Raw genomic sequence first — 14,453 nt, forward strand, 5'->3', positions numbered from 1 at the left:
GACCGTTTGTGAAATGGTGAAAAGGTGACAAGTAGTTACACTTTTCATTAACGTTGTAACGTTGGTCATTTTTTTTTTATTTCATATTCGATGGGGAAAAACGGAAGCCTACTTATAAGGCTAAGCCATGTGTCCGCCTGTCACCAAGCAGTACCTATCACTAATAACTAGATAGCTAGCTATTTTCTCCAACTGATGTATGTAATTAAAGCAATAACTTTGTCAAAGATAAACCTCTTCAAAGGTAGTTAAACTTTGCAAGTGAGGGCTGTAACGTCACTTATCAGCAAAAACTGTAGGTACAGACAAGTGACGTCACGCAATAAAAGGTAGACATTATCTTTTATTGTATTGAAATCTCTCTCACAGAGATGGATCATTAGATTTTTTAAGGGCCGATTTTTCAATCACCAGTTAACTTCTATCTGAGGAATAAATATGGCCGTTTGACATATTTTCTAAACAAAAGCTGTCAAAACGTCAAACATATTCGACGAATAAAAGTTATCCAGCGATTGAAAAATCGGCTCTAAGTCAAATAATCCAAACGTTATTTTAGCTAAAAGATAAGAATATCAATGTACGAAAAAAGTTAAGCTGCATTTCTTTTTACTTTTTCCGATCCTATCCAACATTTTATCAGGTAAAGCGGGAACGAAACCTAGTTTATTATTCCGAAGTAACCTTGAACTCGAAGTACGTGGAAACGCGAAGGCCGGGAGTTATTCATTAATAAATAATACAAATATGTATTACATGACCGTTGTTTTATTATGGGAATGTTGTTTCTATATCTTTGTATGAGAATAAGATGCTGGTTTGATTCCAACACGGGATAATACCATTTTTGATTTTGTTTTAATTATTCTAAGAGACCATTGATAAATTTATGAAGGAAAACATCGTGAGGAAGCCTTTTTTTGGATGGAATATTTTCAAATTACTCTTCCAGCTTTGGGTTGAGCGGACGGAGTGCGGAAGCCAGAATACCAAATATTTGCCAACCAGCAGTGAATGAGCGTCGCAATCAATGCTCAAACCTCTATTTGAGAAGAGGCCTGTGCCCAGCAGTGGGACACCTATTAAGCTAGTATTGTTTTATGATATGTATGTAAATGTAATATAACATACGGCCTTTTAAATAACGCATTAGGAAGTACGTAATGGCCTTAGTTTTAATCCTCGCTAGGTCAAATTGAAACAGCCTGTTAGCGAAGTGCTTAGTGAGTGTGACCCTGACTGCTAAACCGGAGGTCATGGGTTCGATTCCTATCTAAAGCGAATATTTTTGTGATTAGAAAATCAGTTTGTTCTAAGTTTAAAAAGTTAATTTTATCAGTTGTCTGGTTACCGAAACGCAAGCTCTGCCTAATTTGGGAATTCAAGATGTGTTAGTATGAGAAGATATGTATATTAGAAGAACCAACTCCTCGAAAATGTATAATTAACTAACTCAGTTAGTTTGTAGATTAAAAGACAGATCAAGACTTTTTACCTTTTTTTTGGTAAGTATCTAAAGAAATTGATTATTATAAATTATGTAATCACAGCTACTACCGATCGCGATCAGCTGAGCGCCGCGCCGCGTCACAAAGTATGTGATCTCTATTTGATAGACTGCCCAAGAGACCAAATACCATTCACAATTGTTTAGCATTTTGGCTTTCAGCAGTATACTTTTCAAATAATGACACATCATAACCTCCTTTAATGAACCTACTTAAGGGCTAAGAAACTGTGAAACAAGGAAGGAACGAACATTCACGCAACAAGCTAAAAACCTAAAAATAACCTGACCCAAATCTCAACTTCGCACCAATAATCTCAAAAATAACAAAAAACAGTACTAAAAATATGAAAACTTAATCAAAACGCCATGCATTGGCCGTTTGCCAGGTGCGTATAATTAAATCTTATACGTAGTCTGTATTTCTTGGGTTGTAAGGTCGAGTTCGTTGAGACAGCTAAGAGAAAGCTGATCGATAAAACGGAGGAAATAAATTTTTATTTCGTCATACATAACTGTGGGATGGCGATTGCCAATGAATGAAAAATTACAGAAGATCAACCAATCATTATAGTTTCTACTTTTATACTTTTGCACTTAAGTATTCAGTATTTATTTATATTTGTACGTACGTATTGTTCTAAGTAAGTCTCTATGGAGTTCAACGGTTTCTTTTCTTTTGTAACAAATAAACATAAAGCTAAGCCATAAACACTGTGATTGTGAATTTACTAATTTAATTATAGCTTCAAAAACATAAACGTCCTTTAAATTAAGTTAGTTAAACGTGAGTGGTTAGTCCAAGGTGTCAGTTACCCCCATACTAAAATTTCAATTAAATCGGTCCAGCCGTTTGGGCGTCAAGAGGTATGTAACACACAAACGGCATCCGCATAAACATCAAGAAAATCTGCGTAATTATCACGTAGCCAAGGATATCAGACGCACGGAGCTAACCAAAACAAAATCTGACGTCAAAAAAACAATTACGTAAATTACTCTAGCAGTGCGCTCTGCAATAATTCCATCCATAGTAATATTATAAATGCAAAAGTATAACTGTCTGTGAGTCTTTCTAGATTTTACGCGATTTTACGTGTAATGAAATTTGATACACGGATGGTCTCACTTTTTAACTTGATTGCACGGAGAACCGAGTGGTGGATGGCGTGGTCATCACGCCGAACCGACTACGCGCGACGTCTCGCGTGTTCGATCCCCGTGTAGGACAAGCGTTTGATTGATCCACGAATGCTTGGTTTGAGCTCTTTGTGCATTCGAGATGGGATATTTTTTTGGATAGTTTTGTTTTTCAAAAAAACAACAACTTGTCCAGAAAGGGTTGTAAGTGGGGTAATGGATCTAAGTTTATTTGAAACTTAACTCCTTCACCACTGCTAAAAACTGATGTCCACGCAGACAGAGTAGCGGGCAACAGCTAGTAAACTACATAGTCGTATTATGGCAATGTTGCTTGCGTAGTTGAGATAATACCGTTCCGCGATTTGATACGTCGTTCGTGACGTATGTTGGCATGAACGACGCGATAAAGCAAGTCTGTTGTTGCGTCTAGAATTCTAGACTTAGATATAGGAATCAGACCTATTTTGAGATGGAGTTGTTGAGTTGCTAGTTGAATAAGTCTTGTGATTTGTTTTAGTTGCAACTTAGAAAATTATTTTTTAAAGCAAGAACGGTGAAAACAATATAGAAACCTTGTTTGTACTGCTTTCAATACACAAAAAGGAAAAAAGTGGGTTTACCATAGAAAATCGACATCCGCCGATTAAAATTGGCATGGGAATTCATTTTTTTTTTCGTTGTAGACCACAAAAATAGCTTTCTTTAATAAATAAAACCAGTGCCGGCGTTAAGAGGGGGCGTGATGGGGCGATGGCCCAGGGTGACAAATTCTGGGGGGCGCCAAGGTCTGAAGTTGGAGTATCTTGCCTCTCCTGCCGCAAACCCTCAGAACTGTGCTCTACGCTAGAGGTGGAATACTTCTACCGCCAAACGTAACGCTAAAGGAAAGATGAAATTCTTAATATAATTTTACTTGGGATCAGCAAAAAACTAACACTTGATATTGCTTCCCTTAAGTGGGCGCCACAATATTTTCTCCCGGGGTATCAGTGGCCCTTACGCCGGCACTATAAAACCGTTTAAGTGAGAGACGGAGTCGCAACACTGAGGGTTCCGTACAAATAGGTTAAAATGAAATAAATCGGTTGTGTTATAGAAGAATTTGAGGGTGGAAAAACTAATTTGTCGCAAAACAAAATTTAGGACCGTAACCACGTTGCTTAGCCTTGATGTTTATTTTTGGTATTTATAGTGACAAGAGGAATACATCATTTGCGAAGAATCAACTGTCTAGTTATTATGATTCAGGAGATACGGCCCGGTGGCAGTCGCAGAGGCAGCGGTAGCCTCAGTAGCAAGGTGAGTTAATAGGAACCATAAAAGAGTGGTTATTTTCATTCAACAAATTACTGGAATTGGTTAGAAAAAGAAGACCAAGCATTAAATCACCATAACTAGCAGTGATCGGCCATAGACTTAACTGATTTATAGATCCAATACTTCGTATCGCAATAACGGAAACTAAGCGGGCAAAACCGCTGAGCGAAAGCTAGTCCAAGCATAAACAACAGCTGTGGTTGTACCGTAAGATATAGTCAGTAAACTGGTCGAACCTGGGTGGGCCAGCAATCTGTCACTGTACCAACTACAACGTAAACCAGATACACGGGAAGATTGTAATTATATACTGGACGGAGTTATAAGATAGCCTTTTTAGATTTACCTACTTCATGAATTTTAGATCAATGTTGGTACAAATCGCATAAGTTTGCAATTTAAATTGGTCTAGTACGTGAGTTTTTGGTTTCTAGTTCCAATAAAATCTGACCGAGTCTTAAAGTAATATTTTATTATATTATGTCACCGTGTGGGTATAATCAGAATATTGTACTAAACTTCCATTACAATTTCATTATCGGTTTAAGAGCGCATAGGGGCACACACTTACACACACTATTAAGTTAATTATAGGTGCATTATCATGTGGACTTGATTTTCATTATTTAAATCTGCACGGATAGCCGAGTGATTCAGGACACTAGCCAAATCCCACGTGTCGCGGATTCGATCCCCGAATTGGACAAGCGTTTGTCTGATCCACGAACGCTTGTACCGAGTCTGGGTGTCTTTGTGCATGTGACTTGAATGTTTGCGAAACCCCCCGCAACAGAAGGATTCAATACCTTAATGGGGATTCTTTTAAAAGCTATAAAGGTATTTACTGTACACACAACTCTTATATTATTGAACAAAAAAAGTACTTACTTAAACTACACAACGTACTTTAAACTGACCAAAAGCAAAGTTAATCTTAAGGTAAGCAAATCAATCTAAGAACACGAGATGTTCGTATAAGGAATCCTGTCTCAACACACAGACAGACCGAGTATATTTATAGGCAAGGACAAATAGATGTGCAGTTAACGACACAGGATTTGATGCAGCTGTTTAGTTTGTTTGCTAAGTTAAACACACACACTTAAACACCTTCCTTTTGTAAGTAAAGGGTGGTGGTGTTTAAGTGTGTTATAATGTACTAGTTGACCCAGCAAATCCGTTGTTTTGACATAGTGGAGAAAGAAACATTATATTTGATGACAAAAGATGTACGATTCTCAGACCTAACCCAGTCCCGTCCCAGTACGCGCACAAAATTTGATGAGAATCGGTATAGCCGTTTCGGAGGAATTCAATTACGTACACAGTGACACGAGAATGTTAGATATATATTAGATTATTAAGCGAGATAGGCAATTATATGATAAACTGCAACTATTTCTGGGGTGAGTCATTCAATTGATTGATTTGGTTGTATAATTTAAAAAACATGTGACAGACAGTACAAAGTATTGATCACTCCCTTAGATCAAATTATAATTTGGACTTGCGACTGCACGGTTCCGTACAGACAGAGCAAGAAAACCCGATAGGCAACAAAAATATAAAAAGAAAACAAAAGCCAACATCCGACTTCAAATAAAAACTACTGAACCAAATGACAGCTATTTTACGTTAAATGCAAAACGAATCAACAAAATAGGTTCCTCCAGTCCGAAGCTCTGAGGTGACAAACATAATAAAGGCCAACAGACGTATTGAGATCCTCCACATTTTTGAAGTCGGTTTTATGATTTACATCAATATGATCAAAATTGATCTTATATTATTATTTATTATTATGTGATTGATATATATTTTTTTTCTTCCCTCCTATTAGTCGCTGCGTGATTTTATATAGCCTAAAACCTTCCTCGATGAATAGTCTATTCAACACAAAAATAATCTTTCAATTAGAACCAGTATTTCCTGAGATTAGCGCCTTCAAACAAACAAACAAACTCTTCAGATTTATATATTAGTATTGAGTATAGATAACAAAAACAAACTTCGAAATTATATCAAAGTGAAACTATATACCACGGAACTGAATGAATTCGGTTGATAAGCGATTGTGTAACAAGAAACTTGCATTTATAATTGACGAGATTAGATTAACAGACACTCAACGAAGCGTATTCTCTAAATTTTGTATTGTTATATAACTGTAGCAACAATAGCGTAGTGGTACGACCGTTGGATTGACAAGCTAAAGGTGTAAGGTTCAAATCATGACGCATAGTAATGACTGTTGAAAAGTCTGGAAACCTTCTCCAAAAATCTGACAATAGTTAAACCTTAAAGACACAAAATGTTCTACGTTAATATCTATTCTAATATGATGTTATATTGTCTAGTCCTAGCCAGGCTTCCAGAAGACAAGGAGTAGTCAGACATATTGAAAAGTGAAATTATTTCTAGACATAAGTGTGTTAGATATCCTGGTAAGGACTTTGAGTAAAAACATTGTTTAATAACTATCTCAAAAAATCTTTCAGGATAGGAATAATTCAGTTTTACAAAAAACTGAAAGAACTCCTATGCGCACAAATGTTTGTCCTATGCGGGAATCGAACTCAAGACACATCGCGCACATTGGTATTAGCGTGGTCACCTCAACCGTTCAGTTATCAAGAACAAAACACTCAAGTCGCAGGAAAACAATACCATTCAAAACACGCAACAAAATATTTCTATCTTGAGGAAATTGAACTCTTAACCTTTCGCTATATTCGTAGGGTTATCAAATCGACCCTTCCATTCACGACTGGCTATAAATAATGCTGAATGAGAGATTTTTGTCTCATTGTCATATGTAAAAACAATGTTCTGTTTATGATTCACTTCAAAGCTGATTTGAACATAAAAAAACAATGTAAACAGGATAATACCGTTATCTACTATTTTAAGACTATTGTGAATTAACTGGTCAGGCGTATCAGACTTGAGAAAGTCAGGGTTCTACACAAATGGTCTTAAGATAAACTTGGTTGGAAAATAAATGTGTGATCGTAACTAACTTTCCTAACATCGATCATTATTTTTAGAATAATCTATTCTTATTGCGACAGCATCCATAAATCATCTGTGAGCATTTCAAACTGTCTATCTATCATGGTTCATGCGATACAGCCTGATGACGGACGGAAAAAACTATACATCAACTAATTCTCCCATCGCGGTTCTGATGGTAGATTCCTTAGAAATAAGCAGCACCCTTTCATATGTAAACGTGGTATTATTTAATTTATTTCTTGTATACATAAACTAGCAAATCAATAAACAAAACCTTTTGGCCAAATAGGTACCTAAGTCAATTGAAAAAATGTGACATCCAGTTACCTGCTTACCCCAAATACTTTAAAAGCGTTATAAAACATTTAAAATCAGCAGTTCGCGTAATAAAAACAAGCTTAAAGAAACAGACAGATGAATTGAAACGTTAACCTACTTTGCGGAGTAAAGTACAGTTATGTCCTAATGCTGACGAAATAGACGGCTATTCAGCTGTTTTTGTTGGACTTTGAAAGGAGTTTGACAAAGATTATATTATTATTGTATCTAGCCAGTGCGAGGCAAATACCTCTCCATTATTAAAAAAATCGAAAAATGTCCAGTTCAGTTACAATTTTAGAAAATACGACCACAAAATAAGGTTAATTTTTGGTAAATACTACCTATGCCTGTGCTTGCTTAAGTGGATGTCAGTGTTTGAACGTAGTATATACTTATGCATATTATAAAGATCAAAGAACAACAAAAGATGGATAGAGGCTTGAAGTTCTAGGTTCTTCAGTTCTTCGAAACCATCCGATTCTTACCTACAAGACTTTTGGGGATAGGCTTATTCGCGTATAGTGAAGATTTTGAACATTGATCATTACGCTAGCTCACTGGGGCTTCGCGATTTCAGATTGCAATTATTAGATTCTAAATTTCTTCACGATGTTTTTCTTTCCCATTTGTCAATTGTGTATAAGATTCATTTAAAAAAGTACGTATATCTTTAAATGTTATATTGGTACTTTGCCTGCGTTGGGGTCAAACCCAGCACCTCGTGCATACATATAAATGCATAGAACCGCAAGGTCATCACGACAAAAATGGTCGGGTATCCGAAACTTGGCTACATAACCAGTTTTTCTGAGGGCCTGAGTAATAAGTTCACTTGAAACAATCCATGTCTAAAGCATCTCATAAATTGCACCGTTATATAAAACCAGTTACGTCAAAATGACGAAACGGCAACAACTAATACCATTGTCAAGTAAGTAGGTCGATTCCAACAATTGTACGCGTTAGACAAACATTATAGCACTCATTTTGCTAATTACTAATCTGAATATATAGAAATATGATATTTATTTCTATAGCAATAAGGAATATGATCCTTTACTCTCCTCTCAGCCCACAATAGTCATAGTTAGAGAGATTTCTTATATAGTCTTTAATACTATCACTTTAAAGTCGATTATAGCGTGACAATGGATATAATAAAATGTTTTGTTGAGGACATCAAAGGCAAGCTTGTTTAATCAGCTGCTCAGTGACGTAATGAGATGATAGCTAATAAGATCGTATCCCATAACAAATGATTGTTTGATTGGTAAGTAATCTTATATGCCGAAATGATTAAGCTTACAGAAGAACAAAAGACCCAATCACGCAGTGGATTTGGCTCAAACATTGATCGTGTGATCGTATTGTTCAGAAGATTTGTCCAAAATTCACAGGTTTGAAGTAAAATCTGGCATTGGCGAGTCGGAGTCGCGACGGTAAGGATACAAGGTCGGTTATGTGACAAATATATTTGTGGGTATCCACAAGTTTATGACCGAACCCACAGATTTTTGAAAATATCGACTGTCTAGCTATGTTTATGAGCTGGCCAAAAAGCCTGGTGACGGACGGATAGACCCGACGACGGACAAATATTACAAACTCACGTTAAAATAAAAGAAAGAGATGGGCAGAAACCGTAGACTCAACAAAGACGTTGAGGAAATAATACGAAGATACTTCGATGTAATTTCATATTTTTGTTTCGTGCATTGATTTTTTTCAGTTCGTTTGAAACTCTAGTGGACTTAAATCAGTTCATTTTACCCATTAAGCGTTGGATGATAGAAGATAGGACAATATTGGAGCTAAAACTCGATCGGTCAACCGAACCATCTCTAGCAAGGTAAAGCAGAAAACTTTAAATTAAAAAAGATTAACTAGTCCAAGCTACCAATAAGGCGGCGCATATCGAAGTAATAGGCATTTTAAATGAGAATTATTATAATTAAACTTAGTTAACCAAGACAGAAGCCCTTTGAGTCAAACACGTGGCTATTACAAGGGTTTCAAAGCACGCCAGAACTAATTAAAATTTTTGAAGTCGCTCATGTGATTAATGCGGAATTTAATTAAACATTCTTTAAGGATGTGTTGAAACTTAGCCAGATAGAAATTCGGTTTTTGGGTCATGGATAGACGAATTATGATATAATATTCCACAACTTTCACACAAAGCCATCAAATCTCGAACTAAGCAGAGTATGTATTATGAATACTAGACAACTAATAAATATACAGTAACAAAACATATGATCGTGCTCATCACACAAACATTTGTCCTGGGTGGGACTCGACGATCAACAAGCCAGTCATAACGTATGTGTAAGAATCGTTGTAGAAAATCCTTAGTTTCTGTGTACATAAATTGTTAAATCTATACTAACAAATAAAGCTGAAGAGTTTGTTTGAACGCGCTAATCTCAGGAACTACTGGTTCAAATTGAAAAATTATTTTTGTATTGAATAGAACATTCATCGAGGAAGGTTTTAGGCTATATACCATCACGCTGAGACTAATAGGTGCGAAGATATAATGGAAAATGTGGAAAAAACTGGGCAGGTATAAATTATAACTTATATCTTCTAACCACGCGGAGGAAGTCGCGGGCAACAGCTAGTAAATAAATAAAATACAGAAATTTGTCAAGAAAAAGTCCTGGAAATAAAGGCTTCATATGGCATACCAAAACGAAATCATTCAAAACTGTAATTTTAGAGATTTGATTCCATCCTAAAACTTGTTATAGTTATTGTCGCGTGATGCAGCTCTACGCAGAGTAATGCGCCATCTCTTTCCAAAGCATTCTTCAAGATGTTGTAGGTGAACCAATAAGGCTGCCAACCTTGCTAGAAATCGTTAACGATAGCCAAACCAACGTATAAGGTCAACTGTTATTGGTAATTGGTAAAAACACAGATCAGTAAGCAAATCGAGTGCTGAAATAATTTAACAGACGTCTTTCTTAATCGTTTAACAGTTCTTTTTGTAAACTCAATATGTCCAAATTAATCCATTTTGTGGGCTAGCTAGGGTAACATTAATCCTAATAGGTTTTTTTGGTATGCGGATTAAATAAATAAGTTATATTTATATTATATATCATCTGTTTTGGATTTAGGACGTGTTTTATATAAATATCTATTCTTTTTAGATTAGGGAACATAGACAGAAGTACTTTCAACTATGCTTCAGGAACTAAAGATTTGATTAAAAAATCTTAAAGTTGGAATTTTTATAAAAATTGATAAGTTTTTATGTCTCACCTAGAAAAACATTAAGGTAGGTACAAAATGGTGATTTAGTTGTGGTCTTACAAAGAGAAGCATGGACTGATCTGTCTTAATTTTTGTTGCCAGTCTAGTCTGTCTAGATAGAAAAATAACCCTTTTAGCATTATACTAAAGCCTTTCTGAAATAACTGTTACCTTAACCACTATGTATTAATCATGAATCAAAAAAAAACCTACAACTCCTTGGCATTTTAAATAAAACAGATAGCAATACAATTAACAAAAAAAAACGACATAGAAAAACAATAAAAAATAATTAAATCCTTACCTGATCAAAGTCCTTTTGTCGTAGCGGCATCTGCGGCCGCGCATTTGATGCATTCATTGAACTCATATCTTCCTCAATATCGCATAAATACAGTGAAGTATCTGGCTAAACAGATATCATATAATGTAATAAAAAAAATTATACTAATCACGTAAAGAGATCACAGTGTGTCAGCTACAAAAATGGCTGCTATTCACATTATTTTTTATTTTGATTTGTTTTTTTTTCTTGTCTATTCCGTGAGTACACTATTCTGTGTTCCTTTGCGCTTGTCAATTCTGAAAAAGAAAGAGAAATTTATGGTTAGTTTTGTGAATTTCTCTCTTATTATATAATTATATTAATTATGTACTTAGCAAGTCTAAATGATCTAAGAGCCCGTGGCCAAACCTACATCTAATCTTCTAATATATAAAATTCCCGTGTCACGATGTTAGTTACACGAAACCTCCGAAACGGTTCGACCGATTTTTATGAAATTTTGTATACATATTGGGTAGGTCTGAGAACAACATCTATTTTTCATACTCCTAAGTGTTAAGGGTTGCTCACAGTAAAAAAAAATATTTTATGTTTTAGACGAAATTTATTGTTTTTATTTTTTTACAATGTGGCATTAAAAAATACAAACAACTAGAAAAAAAATCGGCAAAACAACGTTTGCTGGGTCAGCTAGTTATTTTATAAAAGCTGAAACTTTGTCAGCAGACGCTCCCAACATAGGTAAGAACAATGGTCGATTATGGAGTTTGGGTCACGGTGGCTTCGGCAGATAAACGGTACTAAAGGTGCCAAAAGTATCGATCTTACTCTAAAACTGTTACAATACAGGTAAAAACTAAAACTTATAATTATGATCGCCTGTCTCAAAAGATTTACTTTTTCTGATAGACAATGCATTTTTTCATTCCCATTCTTATAATTAGACAATGTATAAATACTCAATTAAGATAGATAGGAAACCTATCTCAAGAGATATTGATACAAGTAATATGAGGTCAATAAACTGATAAAATAAGTATTTTAATTTCTCATCACAATTGGGATGACGACTGGGTATAAATAGAAAAAATCTCATTAGTCCCTCAGTTAGATAATTGAAAAGTATTACACACGATTTTTTTTCCTTTTTCAGAAAAACTAGAATTGACAAAGATTAACTGTTTTAAAGTTTAGGAGAGGGGGCTTGTGACGTAACGATATGCTAAAATTTATACACAATCGTGACGTCACGCGTAAGTTTCATTCACTGTAATTTTGTCAATTTATGTTTGCGGGACAAATTAAAAAATACGTATCCATTATTATACAAAAAACTACAAGACAGACACTGCAAAAAAATTGTCGTCATCCCTATTAACCTCCTTTTGTGGGCTTGTGGGTCTACCATCACATCTTAGAGAAATATTATTATGGTTGTAGAAGTGTGACATTGTAATACACTGCATAGAGAGACATATCTCTCCAAAACCTGCAATTACTATTGAAGAAATGGCAGTAGGCCCTCTATATAACTTTTCTGCTGAAATTTTTACTTAGCCTTATCTGACCTGAACATTCAAGGCCTGAATAAGATAGTATTCTATAATTCAAGAAGAACACCGGACTAATCTACCTGATAAAATATTATACAGAATCAATCAAAAAGACTTATAGAAGAAATGTATTACATGTTGCAGTAATTTATTACTTTTAGTTTCTAAAAATGTCATAAAAAAAAAATATATAATTTTTAGTTTCTAAGCTTGTCTTCTCCTTTTCGTGCAGTTGATGCACAACATTACAACCTGGTTTCAGGGATGCCTCAAATTTCCCCCACCATAAAGGTACCATATACAAGGTGAATTTTCCCACAAGTAAAAATTACCTTGTAAATTCCAAAGTACATTATTTTATGAGTCTTAGATAGATACGACTTTTTGCAATGTGCTGTCTTGCTTCCACAACTACAATAGTTAGACCGTCTGTTTTGCAAAATGAATGTGATTTATGTATTGTAAGTTAGATATAATTAGACATACTGTAGAATATGCAATCACTATGAGTGGCATGTCCTGGATAGTGAAAGTTTTAAATATGATGCAAACGCTGACCAACTAGTAATAATGAATTGATAATAGCTAGCAACAAAACTTGTTGAAATCCTGTTGTCTCATTGCAGTGTGTACGTTATTACAATTTACATAGTTATTTAATTAGACCTAATTATTACCTTTGAAAAGTTGTAGGAGCAATTTAATAACTGCATAATTGAGTATTTCACAATTTGTGTATATTTAAATGATTTTAAGATACCATAAATATTAATTTTGATGAATGAACATTGTAAGAAAACTGAAACCCAATATATAAGCCTATCTAGAATTGATATGTGATCAATGCTTCTTTAAAAACTAAAGGCTTTCACAACGTAAGTACATTTTGAAGCTGGCATAAGTATGGTTAAACAGCAACCTTTTGATTAACTTAATTGCAGTACTATCAGACCAAAACAAACATAAACTGGCCATATTTGACTTAAATAACCAAGGAAATCCCAAATTTCTGTCATCAATGTTCAATAAGACTGAAGAAATTGTAATTAGTGCCTTACCAGTACCCATTCTCAACGCTATTAATCCATCCATAGTTACTACTGTCAGAGTGAGATACCAATATTTACAGTGTTGTGAGATGTGTCATCTTGCTTCTACAAAGGTAACATGAACTCAGTTTAACAGCCTATAGTACAAGGAGTACAAACAGGGTTCACCAATGAGTTCAAAATACATATTTGGTAAGATGAGTCAAAATCTTTTTTGTATTGAACTCTTGTTGACTCAGAGATCTTATTGCAGACCACAGAAAAAGAATAGAAGGACGACTTTAATAAAATTTCTCATGACATCGAATATAAACAGCTGTCAAAAAGATAACATAGTGTTTTTGTGTATTTTAGATAAAAGTATAAACAAATGCAAATGCTTATTTATTGTGTCAATATAGCATTCTGGATAAAAATAATTCTAGATATCTTGTACCACCCACCTTTTTATGAATTTCTATAAAACCTAGCTAACATAACTATCTGGCATGTCCTACAATGCCATGTCAAGTTAAATGTTTCCAGTAGCACTTAATAAAATTAAAGTTATTAAGATAGGAGAAGACAATGTAAAATAAAGACAAAAACAAAGAGATAATATCAATCAATAAAAATAACAATAATAACTAAAACTATTACAATACATATTAAAAAAGAGGGTATGTACATAATATACATAGGATGGCAAGAAGATGTAGGAACATATTATAAATATACACTTTCTACAAAGTTCAAGACACATTGTTTATGGTTTTGAACACAGAGGAAATGACTACAGATGTTTGCAATATGAAAGAGTAAAATTATTATAATATTTATTTATTTATTTACTTATATGGATCACCAACAAAGAATACACCTTACATGCTATACAAGAGAAAAAGAAGTTACAGGGTTCTTGTGCTTCCTTAATTACAGGTGACCACATCATGCATAATAAGCCTTGTGAGCTTAAATAAAGAAAAAAACGTGGTAACACATACAAAAGATAAAAAATATAA

General features: G+C 34.5%; 1 protein-coding gene across 1 annotated transcript in view; it reads right to left on the reverse strand.

The window, feature by feature from the left end:
• LOC113504289 (cullin-1) overlaps nucleotides 1-14,453 on the reverse strand; it is a 40,785-nt gene that overhangs the window by 25,226 nt on the left and 1,106 nt on the right. The window contains exon 2 of the mRNA XM_026886529.1: nucleotides 10,869-11,146. Coding sequence (XP_026742330.1) covers nucleotides 10,869-10,934 — 66 coding nt within the window. The 5' untranslated portion in view covers nucleotides 10,935-11,146. The remainder of the gene's footprint in view (nucleotides 1-10,868; nucleotides 11,147-14,453) is intronic.

Source organism: Trichoplusia ni, chromosome 21 (assembly GCF_003590095.1).
Source record: "Trichoplusia ni isolate ovarian cell line Hi5 chromosome 21, tn1, whole genome shotgun sequence".
NCBI classification, from domain to species: Eukaryota; Metazoa; Arthropoda; class Insecta; order Lepidoptera; family Noctuidae; genus Trichoplusia; species Trichoplusia ni.